Here is a 15,311-nt window from a genome sequence, read left to right as displayed (position 1 = left end):
TTTAAGAGATAATAATAATTGTGAAACAGCTAAGAGACTTCGCATTTGTCTTTAATAATTGTCTTCGACAGTGGCTGCTAAAGTTTTCTCGATGTTGACTTCGTCCATTTGTCTTTGGTTTTTGTCCTCGTGGATCACTTCTTTTTCGTTTGTAACAATCTACGGTTGACTCAACAAAATATCTACACACGAGTCGTCCCAAAGAGACAATATGGGACCGGTTGTAATTATTTAGACACTGATATTTCAGACCATTCAAATGAGGGGTACATATATATGGATTAAAAGTATATATATATACACAATATCACTGGAGTCAATGCTTATCACTGGAGTCAATGCTCTAGGAAGTCCTTATTGTATGACCTCAAATCTAGTAACATTATCCTAGATTCTAATATGAACACAAGAAAAAAATGAAATTAATTTTGGCTTAGTTTGTCTCTAACGAGGAACTAAAGTAGTAATCGATGCAGCATCAATGGAACAAAGAGAAGACTTATCCATCGATGGACATGCTTGCTCATGATTACTCCGGAAGAAAAATCCTGGTGGTTGAGGTACATCGAGGGCGATCGAGCTAGTAGTAAGCATTTGGACTATCGCTGACATGGTTGGACGATTTTCAGTATCTTCTTGGACACATAATAATGCAATATGGATGCATCTAATTATTTCGATTCTTTGGTAATTCTCTCGAAAGGACGAATCCACTAGCTCTAGTGGCGAACCGTTACTCCATAGCTTCCAAGTCTATATGTTGAGCGATTTAAGACAAATTATTTGTGACTGTTTAATAGAGGAAAAGAGTAGAGATATGAAGTGTTATACTTACATATGTAACCAAGTTTCCAAAACTAGCATCCATGTGATAGAGGCTGCTGTTCTTCCTTCCGCTTATAATCTCAAGAACTAATACTCCAAAGCTATAAACATCAGATTTCATTGAGAATTGGCCATACATCGCATACTCGGGAGACATGTAACCACTGCCACAATATGTAAAGGGTTGAGTTAACCAAGGATTTTTATTCTTCATAGATAGAAAGAACAAAAACTTACTAGGTTCCAACTATTCGTCTCGTATTGTCTTCTGTTTGGTCCAATTCGAAGATCCTCGCCATTCCAAAATCTGCAACTTTCGGGTTCATATCAGCATCCAAGAGGATGTTACCTGCTTTGAGGTCACGATGTATGATTGTGAGTCGTGAATCTTGATGGAGATACAAAATTCCTCTAGCAATTCCTCCTATGATCTTATACCGTGTAGTCCAATCCAACTGGCTCTGCTTATTAGAGTCTGAATATTCCATATATAGTTAGAATATCTAAAACATGAGTTCAAAAATGAAATATATTCCCTAATTAAGCATTGGTATAACTTACCAAACAAGAAGTAATCAAGGCTTTTATTACGCACAAACTCGTAGACAAGTATTTTCTCTTCTCTCTCCAAACAAAATCCGAGAAGCTTAACTAGATTTCTGTGTTGAAGCTTTGCCACCACAACAACTTCGTTCTTGAACTCTTTTTCACCTTGTCCTGATGTTTTCGATAGTCTCTTCACCGCAACTTGTACTCCATTAGGAAGTACGCCCTGAAAAGATTGTGAGTTAAACAGAGCCATCACCATAGCTCAATGAACTAGTAGTAGTAGTACCTTGTAAACTTGTCCAAATCCGCCTTGACCTAGTTTGTTACATATAGAAAACTTATCTGTCGCAGCTTCAACAACCTTAAAATCAAACTGCAGTGAGCCTGCAGTTGTAATGTCATCCCCTTATGCAAGAAAATAAAAGGTTTTGAGAACTCAAGTCCAAAAAAATTTAACCAGCACACACATAGATTTTGAAATCCTTACCATCCTTTTCAGCTGCTGTGTCATGAGGCTTCTTCGCTCTCTTTGTTACATAGAAGCTAAAAACTGCTAGAAAAAGAAGAACAGAGATAGCGACCGACACAACAATAGCTATGATTATCTTTGTTGAATTTTTCCTCTTTCCTGCATAAGTCTTAAATTGTGAATGTCGTCTCAACCAAAATAAATATCATGGAATTGAATTAAGATAGAGCTCTTACCAGGAGGAGCTGAAACCGGTGGCAATGGAGGAGCCGGATCCAGGGGAGGAAGAACAGTTCCCTCTATTGTTTCATTGTAGAAAGGGTAAATCTCGTACCTTGAGTTACAACTCGGGACAAGAAACCTTCCACCGACTTTGTTGAAATATAGTTTTCGGATAGACTGTTGAAGACAGGTTAAGCAGTCTTCACTAGTCAGATCAGGAATACACTGAACCGATGCATAAAGCGTTTGGGACAAAGTGAAATCAGACTTATTAACCGCAAATTTCTTTCTTGTTTTGCTATTAGACGCTTCCTCTGCAGACTTTTTCAACAGAGAGACGACCGCAGCGTTGAACCGGCCAGATTGCTCGGCCGTAACATTCTGATTGCTCCAAGTGATTATTGCTGTTGTGGCATCAGGATCCATGAAAATGTTCCGGTCCGAGTATCCAAGCATGCATTCGTCATACTGAATCAAGAACTCTTTCCCTCCTGGACATCGTTTCAGAGCGGCCTTAGAAGCAAATGCAACGCACTCATGGCAAACTTCCGCGGAGATATCTCCTTTGCAGAGAAAAACTCCGAATACCTTGTCATGGTTTTGACCCTCTGTGATGATATTTGATCCATTGGAGAAGAAAGAATTGTTTGAAGAAAGAGAAATCAAAACGGATCCGACATTTGAGTTGTCACTAGTGTTTGTTGATATCCTGTTACTGCAAACATGGCCGACGTAAGTAGGGTCTTGTAATTGTGCATAAGCTCTTAAACTTGTAATGAAGAAGGTGAGAAAGAAGAGAGAGTTTAATGAGGCATAAGCAGACATTATCTCCTTTTCTCTCTGTTTTTTTTTTTCTTTTTTTTTTTTTGATTGGTTTATGAGTACTAATGAATACATGTGAAACCAACCAACAGCCAGTCAAATTTTGGTTTTGTAAAATAATGCAATTTTCTTGTAAGTCAAAGTCAACTAGACGAGTAACATCAACTTGTATTGTTATTTAAATGAAAAACAATGAATCAATTAGTTAAAATAAAGTTATTATTCTCTATCAATCTATTTCCGAAAAAGATAAAACATATTGGAGTTGAATATTGGATAGGTTCAAGATTATTTTGCTAGGCGCGGAGACTTTGGGTGATTAAGACAAAAACCGTTTTATACTTCCTTACCAGACAAGTAACAAATGGACAGTTATAAGTTAAAACAGTAAGTAATTTCGCAACCCTAGCTGATTCCGTTAGAGCCTTCACTGCTTCAAAGACAATCAACACTATTTAGTGGAAGGTTGATTTCTAGAGATAGGTGTTGACTTCCTATTTTAGAACTTTTTTACCTTGTTAACTTTACAATTGTGTGTATTAGTCTTTTAGAGTCATTTTGGGAAACATGGAACTCACACATGCTTACTTACATCAATTTAGTCTGTTCTATCTATTTTGAGTATTTTCCTCACAAAATTCTACACAATTTCGTACTTACCTAACACATCTCTGTTCCAACAAAACAAACCTAGTGCCAGGAATCAACAATTAGGCCACTGTTTCTTCACTCTTTTGCCCCCATTATGTAGTAAATACGAGTATCTTACACTTTCTTGAAGGGCACTAATGTAAAATTCAAAATAATGGAAGAAGGTTAATTAAGACAAATCTTGTTTCATTGTCGATGCTTAATAATTTATGTGAAACGTTTCGTCGTCTTCAGCGAGGAGTTACATGAGTAATCGAAGCATCATCAACGGAACACAGAGCATACGAACCCATCGATGGACCAGATTTTTCATGTTTAGTCTGAAAGAAACATCCAGGTGGTCGGGGGGGCAGCCAGAGCGATTGAGCTAGTAGTGAGCATCTGGACGACCGTTGACATGGTTGGACGACCTTCAGCTTCTTCTTGAACACATAATAAAGCAATATGGATGCATCTAGTAATTTCGTTTATTTGATAGCTATCTTGAAAGGATGGATCCACGACCTCCATTGGTAACTCATTGTTCCATACTCTCCAAGTCTGTTAAACATTTCATGATTTTTTCAAAACTTTGGTCATTTTCATATAAAACAGAGGATTTTGCCAGTTTAAACAACTTTGTATACACTCACAACAGTGACCAAAATTTAAAGGGTGTATACTTACATATGTAACCAAATTGCCCTCGCTACTATCCATTTGATAGGAACCGATGTTTTTCTTGCCGCTTATAATTTCAAGAACTAAGATCCCAAAGCTGTATACATCTGATTTCATGGAGAATTTGCCATACATGGCATATTCCGGAGACATATAGCCACTGTCATAATATTAAGTGTTAAGTTAATTGAAGCATATTACACTCTACAGAGGCAATGAATGGGAAACGCAAAACTTACTAGGTTCCAACTACTCTTCTCGTATTAGCTTCCGTTTGGTCCATTTTAAAAATCCGTGCCATTCCAAAATCTGCAACTTTTGGGTTCATATCATCATCCAAGAGGATGTTACCTGCTTTGAGGTCACGATGTATGATTGTGAGTCGTGAATCTTGATGAAGATATAGAATCCCTCTAGCAATTCCTCCAATGATCTTGTACCGTCTTTTCCAATCAAGCTGGTTTTTCATTGTCGAGTCTGCACCATCCGCATTCACAATGTTAAAGAACACTGGTCTCAAGTAAGGGGCTTGTAATAATGAACAGTTTTGGGATAAAATATTGTAGTATTTATATACCAAAGAGAAAGTAATCAAGGCTTTTGTTAGGCACAAACTCGTAGACAAGTATTTTCTCTTCTCTCTCCAAACAAAATCCGAGAAGCCTGACAAGGTTTTTGTGTTGAAGCTTTGCCACAACAATAACTTCATTCTTGAACTCTTTTTCACCTTGTCCTGATGTTTTCGATAGTCTCTTCACCGCAACTTGTAATCCATTAGGAAATGTGCCCTACACAGATTATGAGTTCCAACCATAAATCATTACATTGTTTGGATTTGTTATGGAACTTATCAAGACGCTTAGTGAATTGGTAAATATATGTACCTTGTAAACTTCCCCAAATCCACCTTGACCGAGTTTGTTACTTTCAGAAAACTTATCAGTTGCAGCTTCAATAACTTTAAAATCAAACTGCAATGAGCCTGCTGTTGTAATATCATTTCCATCTGAAATTTCAAATGCTATAAGAATTAAGCAGGAGCATAATAATATTAAATTAGCAAACATTGGTGTAATTTGGAATCTGTTACCAACTTACCATCATGTGCAGCTGCTGTCTCATAAGTTCTCTTTACTTTCTTTGCACGGAAACAATAACAAGCAATGAAAAACATAGCAGAGAGAGCTAGAAGCACAACAATAGCTAGGACTATGACTACGGCTTTTTTGCCTTTTCCTGCGTTTAAGTTTTAAATCAGACATGTCACACATATATAATTTCCAAAATCTTGAATTTTACAACCCGAAAAACATTTACATAGAGAAATATTGGAGCTCTTACCAGGATGCAGAGGAGGCCTGGATGTATCATTGTAGAAACGGTTAGGCTCGTACCTCATATTACAAATCGGCCAAAGAATCCTTGCTCCGATTTTGTTAATAGGCAATAATTTCTTGATGGCTTGTTGCAGACAGCTTGAGCAGTTTTCTTTTGGCAGATCAGGCGTGCACTGACCTAGTACATAAACTTTTTTGGACGATGTGTACTTACCCTCCTTTGCAATTTAAAACTAACTACAACCTCCTTTGCAATTTCATTCATCAAAGAGAGAAGTACCTTACTGAACCGACCTAATTGGTCTTCCGGAACAGTGTTTTGGTTTTCCATCAACTGTGGAACATTGGTTATAGGATCCAAGAGAATATTACGGTCAGCATATCGAAGTGTGCATTCGTCGTAATAAATCGAAGCTTCCTTCCCATTTGAACACTGACTCAGAATGTCCGTGACGGCGTAATTGACGCAGTTACGGCAGGCTTCCAGCGACACGTCTCCACGGCAGAGGTAAAGTCCGAAAACATAGTTCGGTTTTTCTCCCACTGGAAGGCTTTGGAATCCTCTGGCGAAGATATAATTATTCTCTTTCGAAGAAAGAGAGGACAAAAGGGTTTTCAGATTGGAAGAGTATGTGCTGTTTTTGAGGTAACTAGATGTATCTTTAGAACATGTATAACCGACGTACTCAGGTCTAGGTTGCTGTATAGAAGGTCTCAGTATTGTAAGGAAGGAGAGAAGGAAAAGGAACCATAAGCAGACATTTTCCAATACTTCTCCATTAATAAATGCCTTTGCGCTTTGTTCTATTTATTTATTAACTGGTGGTCTTGATGAGTTTGAGGCCAATCAAGATTGCTCTGTTGTGTAAGACAATACAGTTTCTTTCAAGTCCACGTCAACGCTTAAAGCCAAACACAAAAGACCTGTAGTTGACGAGTAATTAACATCAACTTGCTATTTAGTGTTTTCACACCCAAAAAAAAAACAAGTTTCTTTTTTTTGGAATGATTTTTTTTTTTTGACGTCGGTAGAATTTTCAACTCCACTATCCCAAACGATTTTTCAAAACCAATTCGAAAACGTGAATTAAAAAAAACACTTGTTAATCCGGGGTTTAGGGACAACATATGTTTTTAATCTAATCCGTTAAAGAATCAAAACATATGGTTTTTGAAGACCTAATTTTATTTTTTGCCGGAATATCTATATATATAAAGTTAGTTTTTCTCACTCTCCTAGTGCTGCCAGGTCAGCCACTTCTTATTTTGTGGGCCTTACAAATTTTAATAAATCCTTTAAACAATCATACAAATGACAAACTGATCAACTAAATTTCATCCAAAATCTGTAGGTCCAACACTATTTCATTCAAAATCTCTAGACCCATCACTATTTTTAAATCCTATGAATTCAATTTTTAATTTTAAATTTTTCATTTAGTTCATGCTTTTTGTTAAATATAATTAAACAAAAGTTTAAATAAAAAAATAATTATGTAAAATAAATTAAATATTAAAATAAGAAAACAATACTATAATTTTTCATTAGTGGTAATAATATAGTTAAAATTTTCTATTAAAATGATCATAATTTAAAATTTCAAATATCAAAACAAGGCAACCCAAGCAACACTTTCAAAGAATCAAGGAAACACAACTAGAAATCAATTAAAATTATTTGGCAGCACTTCACAAATCCATCACCAAAGACAAAGACACAAAGAGATGAACACACATTTAATAAACTAAAAAGATTCAGATATATGAATGCCACAATCAGATAACCGTAACACAAAATTATATGAAAAACAACCGAGAAATAAAAAAAAACAACCCGGACTTTATAAAATTACAGCAAGATAAACAAAAAAATTAATTTTCCCCAAAACACAACTCACATGGAATCGAAAAAACCACTCACAGGACAAAGGGAAAAAAAAATTACAACCAAGAACACAAAACAACTCACAACTTAATTAGGAAATCTAAAAAAGCCAACATATTTTCATATAAACAAATTTGCAACCCAATTGACATTCACCTTAACAAAATCAACAGGAGATAACGATTACAAGAGGAATGACTGAAAAAACGATTAAGAGCATCAAAGACATAAGTTCAATTCTCAAACAGACCTCTAGATCGGAAAATTGCTCTTCTCCTATCCGTTCATGAGGACATCGGATTTTGAAAAAGAACAAATCAATTTCAACTCAATAACATATAAATAATGGTCCAATAAACCACAAATTATATGCCTTACAGAGAAATTGGGTCCGAATGAAACAAACAAAAATAGCCCAGAAAAGAGGAATGTAAGTTATTGATTTTATTTATTTTTCTTAATAAAATCCACAATCTTTTCACTCCAAACACTAAAACATTGACAAAAAATTACTCCAACAGTTTACAAAATACATATGAAAATATTAAATAACAATTCAACCACAAAATAGAAAATAATAATAAATTAATGACAACTAACAACTACAATAAAACAACAACTTCAACTAAACAATGTTAACTTCTAATAATAATTTTTTTTAAAAGCATTATAAACACACAAGATGATTTCAATTTTTCCTAAAAACAGCAAACTAAATTATACTTACTGCAAAACTTATTTTTATTAAAATATCCAACAAAACAACATAAGCAACCAAAATTAAATACAAAATCAAACGTAAAGATGAATTTATGAAAACCAAAAAAAATATATACACAACAAAACTCGGAATACACCGTAATCTAACTACTGTGCGTAGCGCGGGTCGATTGCTAGTATGAGTATATAACTGAGGAGTTGAAACTTGAAAGTAAAAAAGAAGAACTGCTTCACAGCCCTAGTTGGCCCATATTGTATTACGTTTGATACTAGGTTTTTTGTGTGTCTATCCTAGCAGGTTCAATTAACTTTAGGTTGTTGTAGTATTCAAAGTGTCAATCCAGTTGGGAACTTTACTATCAATCAAGATTCAATCAAGCAATCACAAGTCAAGCCATTTCAAAGAGTGTTTTTTTTTATTATCTAACAATCCTAGAATGATCAGAATGCAAAACGGAAATAAACTACAGAATTAGAAACGAAAATGCATGACAAAAAGCGAAACTGAATAAATAAAAGTAAAAACGATTCTAAGCATAAACTAGATAGCAAGAACAGAAACGGTCTCAGGAATGCAATATCAGTCAGAAATATAGAAGTCCTAAAGATGAGAGTAATTGATGTCGATGGAGTTCCTAGTCTACAGAGTGTTTAACATGCCACAAGCAAACTATCCCTAGACAATGAACATCACAACTTAGCTAATCCAATCTCTTGACAGAAGCTACTCAGACTCAAACACTCCAAAACCTAGCTCTCGCTAGATAAACATGATCAAACAGGCATGACAAAAAGTTCATTCACGTCAACGAACACCCCTGACAACTAATCTCTTAGGCTAGGAATGTAGGTCTATGGCACTAGCTGATCAGACATTTCATCAAACACCTTTTGGGTGTAGAAATGTCTAAGACGTAGTTCCAATTGATCAGAGAGAAACTAGTATTTCTAATTCTAGTCGAGAAGGGAATCACACAAATCTAGTTTTATGAGTTAGAAACTAATCACACAAATCTAGTATTTCTAACTCTAGATTTGTGATTAGTTGTCATCAACTTTCACACAAATCTAACTAGTGTCTCTAACTCCACCTAATCTATCCCATACTCAAGAACTCTAACACTACTCAGATCCAGACATCATCATCAAGGGTACAAACTCGGAAAACATTGAATCAAACATCATAAGATGAATAAAAATGAGATATATGATAGATTAACAAACATTAAACTCTCTTGAACGTAGCAAACCAACCGTCGGATATAGATGGGCTCATGGGCCTAGTGAAAGGACGTGAGGTCCCTTAAAGAATATGAGCCTATGGTCGGGGCGTTACAACTACTTTTGAATTTTTGTAGAAATTTCTTACACTATATTAATTCTCCTCTTCATTTCGATCATCTTGTTTTAATTTTTAAAAATTGTTAACTAATCAAACTTATGAAATACAAAGATTTGATATTAAACCATAATGATTTGTTTTTAGTTATTATATATTTTGAGTTTTTTTTTGTAAAAATAAAGACAATCATAATTTTTACTACTATATTACAATTTTTAGAGAAAACATCAACTTGTGTTGTACATCACGAGATATCTCCTAGTTCTTTTGTTCTTTTGTTATTTTGTATCATGAATTTTTATATTCACAATGAATTTAGTGTGTATTGGTTTCATGATATACATATTTAACTCAAAACTTCTTGTTATTCAAAATTTTTAGTTTCCGGTGATTTAGGTTTTGTTGACATGTGGAGAAATAATTACTCTATCTATTTCACAAAAAATGTTATTTTGATACATTACATATAAGTTAAGAAAAATTTAATTATACATATAAATAATTAATAATTTAAATTTAATAAAAATAAAAAAAACTTTAGGATAGAATAAGAAATTTGAAGTAAAGATTACATTAGAAACGTAAATTGACATTCTTTTTCACAAAGAAAAACAAATCTAAATTGACACTGTTCGTGGAACCGAAGGAGTATCAACTTTTGGGTTTTGCTCAAGAAGTGATTATGTAAATCATTTAATCAAATAACTAATTTTTTCATCCAACATGGCCTTTCCCAAAAAAAGTTATGTTGTTTAATAAAAATATACCAGTTTGACACAAATTTGGCAATTAATTGCTAGATTAACACTCCATCCTATCCAATAACTAGAATGACACAATTTTTACATAAACAGACTAAAAACCCATATAGTTTTTTTTTAATTTTTTTTTTTTGAAAAAACGAAAAACCGAAAAGTTATAGTATTTAATATTTTGATAAAAATATAATTAATTTAAAATATAAAATGATTTAAAAATATGATGTTTATTTTTAATATAATTTATGAAAATAAAATATGATTTAAAATATAATGTATAAAAATACTATTCAAAAAATTGTATATAAATATATGATTTAAAAATATGAAGTTTAATACAGTTTAATTAAGTTTTATAAAAATATTGTATATAAAGATATGAGATTAATTACTAAAGTAACTCATAAAATGTGAGAGTTAGATGGGTTAATTACCAGGTAGTGAAGGAGATATCACAGTTTAATTACTTTTTGACTTCCTAATAAAAATGACTTTTTTAAAAATTATGGTCGTCACAAACCATCGTCTACTTCACGTTAATCAGACAGAAAAGAAAACTACAGTTTATAAATGAGAGCTCCGTCATGTGAAACTCAAATCTCAAGGAAGTCGAAACATGTCTTCTTTGGTACCTTTCATCTCCCTTTTCCTGTTCTCATTTCTCACTAGCTTCAAAGCTTCTGCTCAAAATCCTATTTACCTAAGTCGTTTTTGTCCAAATACGACAACGTATTCAAGGAACAGCACTTACTTCACCAATCTCAAAACCCTTTTGTCCTCTCTCTCATCCCGTAACGCCTCTTACTCCACCGGATTCCAAAACGCCACGTCGGGACAATCCCCCAACAGGGTCACCGGACTTTTCCTTTGCCGAGGAGATTACTCGCCAGAAGTATGTCGTAGCTGCGTCACCTTCGCCGTTAACGAAACCTTAACTCGGTGTCCGTATGAGAGAGAGGTCGTGCTCTATTACGATGAGTGTATGCTCAGATACTCTGACAGGAATATTCTATCGACCCTTACGTACAAAGGACGTTTACTCATGCAAAACACGAATAAGATTTCTTCTAATCAAAATCAAATAGAACGGTTCATAGCTTGGGTGTCCTCCACGATGAACCAAGCTGCCATGGAAGCAGCCAAAAATTCTAGAAAGTTATATACGATAAAGAACGAATTGACCAAATTTCAGACTTTTTACGGGCTGCTTCAGTGCACTCCTGATCTAACAATACAGGACTGCAGGAGCTGTTTGCTACATTCGGTCGGCGGAATGTCTCTTTACCGAATTGGAGCAAGACTTCTTTATCCGAGTTGTATTGCAAGGTACGAGCTTTATGCGTTTTACAACGAAACCGGCATTAAAACACCATCACCACCACCACTACCATCATCACCACCGCTACAGTCGCCTGTGTCTACTCCTCCCGTGATATCTCCTTCACTACCTGGTAAACATTTTTTTACTACCTCTGTTTTTTTGCCCTGATTTCTTGGAAATAGCAATAATACCAAAACAGAAACCTTCGTTTTTTTTTTACATAATTTCGACTAAGCAAATGATGTTTGGAAAGCAGGGAAAGGTGGGAATTCAAATATGTTAGTGGCAGAAATTGTTGTGCCTATTATAGTGGTTGTTCTGCTTTTCATAGCTTGTTATGGGTTCCTTGGAAAAAGGGCTAAGAAGGTTTATGACACAGCTCCTGCATCTGAGGGTAAAGATGCATTAAACAATCTTAATTGGATTTGATTAATTCCATTTATAAGCATCTTTTCATGATTACTAGCTCTTTTATTCTGCATCAGGAGATGATATAACAACCATAGAGTCGTTGCAACTTGATTATAGAATAGTTCAAGCTGCAACAAATGATTATTCAGAGAATAATAAGATTGGTCGAGGTGGATTTGGTGAGGTTTACAAGGTATACTACAAATTTACTATTACTAAACTTAATTACCTGCTCCTGAGGTTTATGTACCTTTTTCTTGCAACACATTGGGTAACGTGATGATGGTGATAAAAATGGATAGGGTACATTTGTAAATGGGAAAGAAGTTGCGGTGAAGCGATTGTCGAAAAACTCAGGACAAGGTGAAGCAGAGTTCAAGACGGAGGTTGTTGTAGTTGCAAAGCTACAGCACAGAAATTTGGTTAGGCTTCTAGGGTTTTCGCTGCAAGGAGAAGAAAGGATATTGGTGTACGAGTATATGCACAACAAAAGTCTTGATTACTTCCTCTTTGGTCAGTTGCATTTATTGTTTTTTTCAATGTTTTTTTAAGCCATCTTAGAAAATTAGGGTTGTAATTCTTAAGATTTTTATGTAATTCATGGATGTGCACAGACCCTTCAAAGCAGATTAAGCTGGACTGGACTCGTCGATACAATATCATTGGAGGAGTTGTTCGGGGAATTCTCTATCTACATCAAGATTCGCGGCTCACAATCATACACCGTGACCTAAAAGCAAGTAACATTCTCCTGGATGCGGATATGAATCCCAAAATTGCGGATTTTGGAATGGCTAGGATCTTCGGATTGGACCAAACCCAAGAGAACACAAGCAGAATAGTTGGTACCTTGTAAGTCTTCCACTTCAATTCTCACAAGTTGAATTTGGTTGAACATTATCTTGTCAACATATTAAAGTTCTGTTATGGATTCCAGCGGTTACATGTCTCCTGAATATGCGTTGCATGGCCAGTTCTCAATGAAATCTGATGTCTATAGCTTTGGAGTGTTAGTTCTTGAGATTATAAGCGGTAGGAAGAATAACAACTTTGACGAGACAAGCAACTCACAAGACTTGGTCACACATGTAAGTTTCTTAAGACAATCAATATTTACCTCTCCTACAATGAGGAATGTTAGTTAGAACTGTTTGATAGATTGATATTCTAGGCTTGGAGGCTCTGGAGTAACAGAACAGCATTAGACCTTGTGGATCAAGTTATATTAGATAACTGCCAGAAGAGTGAAGTGGTTCGATGCATACATATCAGTCTTTTATGTGTTCAAAACGATCCGGTACAGCGTCCGACAATGTCGACCATTTGTGTGATGCTCAGTAGTAATACTATTACTTTACCAGTGCCTCAACAACCAGGATTTTCCATTCAAAGTGGACCCGAAAAGGAACCGCTTGATTCAGATCAATCTACGTACGTCGACCAAGTCAGTTCCAGTATATAATGACAATGCATTGATCTCTGATATATATATCTTCCTTGAAGATGGTGTTAGCCTTCGTGCTTGAATTAACTGGCATTACTGAAATCAAGTTTAAGCATGTATTTATTACATATTTGATATTTGTATAGGTGGTCAACCTTGTTTATTATTGAGTTTTGATTTGGTTTGTTACAACCATTTGTATTTTGGTCTCATTTTTAGTTAAAAATAACTTCAAAATCCAAATTTATCATTGTTATATTATATAAGATACAATAACCCCAATCGACATTATACGCTGACAGGAAGAAGAACAGAGAAACAAGTCAGCTTTGGGAAATTAAAAATAAAACTATGTCCATAAAAGGAGATTAGGAGGGTTAAGGGAGTTACCTGTAGGCAGAACAACAATTTAGTTCTTCATTGTTAGTTCTTGAATTTGAAAGTATGAGCCAAGAAAGGGTGACCGATGATAAGAGGAGTTTGGTTACTTGTGGAGACTGGAGAATCAGTTGTCGAGAGTTGGAGACTGATTCCAAGTGGAGTTTCTGTGATGAAAATTCAGGAAATCCAAGTAAGGATTTTGGTGGCTCAAAGGGGAAACACTCCAGCAGCTAGAGAGAGGAGGATGATTCATGGTTAGGAGATTACCTGAAGTCATCAAGGAGAAAGAAGAACCTAGGCTGTTCAACAATGGAGCTGCTGTGAGAGTAGACATGAAACTGAAGTCAGAGTTTCATGGAGTCTCTAAAAATTGAAAGAGACGTAAAGAAAAAAATGATCCGGCTTGAGAAGGGTCACCAGGGTGTCTTAACAGGTGAAGGCTGCAGTGCTTGTTAAAGAAGCAGTCCTAGTGTTTGTGACGTGATCTTGCAGGACAGATGTGACAAAGAAAAGGGGTGGTTAGTCTCTATAAAAGCTTGAAGATCATAAGTCATTGGATGAGCTGTCACAAGAATTTACCTGGAAAAGGTTGTGAAACCATGATGGAGAGTAATTGGTTCCAGGTAGAGCTGCCTATTAAAGGGTTCAGGCATAAGCAATTGTTCAGGTAGAGTCACTTCCATGGAGAAACAAAAACATAAAAGGAGGATTAAGGTTTTCTCAAGTAAAATCCAGAAATTGAGATGGAGCTGCTACGGGCAAGAGAAACTGCTTACCTGAGTATCAGATGAGTAAGCATGGTGGAGTTCGTTAGAGAAGCTGTGAAGCTTGTCGGAGAACCTGAAATTGGTTTCGAAGTGGAAATTTAAGTTTCAAAATTTCTGGAAGTTGTAAGAAGATCCTAATCTCTAAGAGTCACAAGCAGAGACAAGAGAGAGATAAGATGTACCTGAGATTTTTAGAGGAATTTCTGGTTGGACTCACCGGAAAGTTTCATCAGAGAAGAGATGAAACACTTGACCTGAAATAATTTGAGTTTTGAAATTGAATTTCAAAATATCTGGAAATTAGAAGAATTTAATCTCTAATTGTTGCTGACAACACAACGAGGAAGGGAGAGATTAGAGGGTACCTGAGCTGGACGATGACGGCAATGGCGTGACTCGCCAGTGAAAACGGAACAGCTCGGAGAAGAGGCATGGATAAAAAACAAAGTTGATGTCTCGGGTTATACAAATTAAATTACCGAAGAGGAAAGAGGAGAGCTCCGCCGGTGATCGCAACTGAAAGAGATTGCCAGTGAAAATGGTGGTGATTCATGGTTCATCGAACCGAAGTTGAGATATGGAGATGATGTCTTGATTCACTGATTATGAGATACCGTGAAACAGGTGGAGGCTCGGTGAAAGAAAAAAAAAATTAATAACTGGTTGCCGTCGGAGAAGAGATGCTCGCCGGATAAGGAGGCAGAGATGGCCGGAGTTCGCCGGAGGAGGTGGCGATCCGGTGAAGTT

The 15,311-nt window shown here is 35.6% G+C and overlaps 2 protein-coding genes and 1 pseudogene across 6 annotated transcripts; 1 reads left to right on the top strand and 2 right to left on the bottom strand.

Annotated features, from left to right (window-relative positions):
- Positions 1-244: 244 nt before the first annotated feature.
- LOC104717986 (cysteine-rich receptor-like protein kinase 5) lies at positions 245-3,036 on the bottom strand. Of its 4 annotated transcripts, none has more exons than XM_010435629.3 (7): positions 2,080-3,036; positions 1,862-2,002; positions 1,661-1,779; positions 1,387-1,597; positions 1,063-1,300; positions 836-989; positions 245-753 (listed from the first exon to the last, which is right to left on the bottom strand). In XM_010435629.3, the coding sequence occupies exons 1-7, from the start codon at positions 2,960-2,962 to the stop codon at positions 445-447; spliced, it is 2,055 nt and encodes a 684-aa protein (XP_010433931.2). In that variant the 5' UTR covers positions 2,963-3,036; the 3' UTR covers positions 245-444. The 4 variants fall into 4 exon arrangements, with proteins under 4 accessions (XP_010433931.2, XP_087326836.1, XP_087326837.1 ...); XM_087470710.1 differs by having other exon boundaries at positions 1,661-1,758; positions 2,080-2,971; XM_087470711.1 differs by having other exon boundaries at positions 2,038-2,964.
- Positions 3,037-3,597: 561 nt separating this feature from the next.
- Positions 3,598-6,923, bottom strand: LOC104717987 (cysteine-rich receptor-like protein kinase 5). The gene is given in 10 exon segments (XM_087468503.1): positions 3,598-3,885; positions 3,887-4,078; positions 4,205-4,358; positions 4,438-4,675; positions 4,776-4,986; positions 5,083-5,204; positions 5,297-5,434; positions 5,540-5,761; positions 5,764-6,339; positions 6,920-6,923. Coding segments are annotated over 10 exon segments (1,974 nt in total). The 3' UTR covers positions 3,598-3,768.
- Positions 6,924-10,832: 3,909 nt separating this feature from the next.
- Positions 10,833-13,659, top strand: LOC104717989 (cysteine-rich receptor-like protein kinase 8; annotated as a pseudogene). The gene is made up of 7 exons (XR_015569285.1): positions 10,833-11,691; positions 11,818-11,955; positions 12,047-12,165; positions 12,275-12,485; positions 12,587-12,824; positions 12,910-13,060; positions 13,144-13,659. The product of XR_015569285.1 is annotated as a cysteine-rich receptor-like protein kinase 8 (transcript).
- Positions 13,660-15,311: the final 1,652 nt, after the last annotated feature.

Source organism: Camelina sativa, chromosome 10, assembly GCF_030686135.1.
Source record: "Camelina sativa cultivar CO46 ecotype springtype chromosome 10, ASM3068613v1".
In the NCBI taxonomy this organism is placed as follows: Eukaryota; Viridiplantae; Streptophyta; class Magnoliopsida; order Brassicales; family Brassicaceae; genus Camelina; species Camelina sativa.
The sequence above is the reverse complement of the archived record's forward strand: the minus strand, read 5'-3'. Positions and strand labels throughout refer to the sequence as shown.

What these genes read in the sequence shown, in the direction of transcription:
- LOC104717986 (XM_087470711.1), bottom strand. Translation starts at nt 2,962, where the DNA reads ATGTATTCATTAGTACTCATAAACCAATCAAAAAAAAAAAAAGAAAAA. An exon ending in CCTTGATTACTTCTTGTTTG is followed by an intron (nt 1,301 to 1,386) that starts GTAAGTTATACC and finishes TGGAATATTCAG; the next exon opens with ACTCTAATAAGCAGAGCCAG. An exon ending in AGACGAATAGTTGGAACCTA is followed by an intron (nt 990 to 1,062) that starts GTAAGTTTTTGT and finishes ATATTGTGGCAG; the next exon opens with TGGTTACATGTCTCCCGAGT.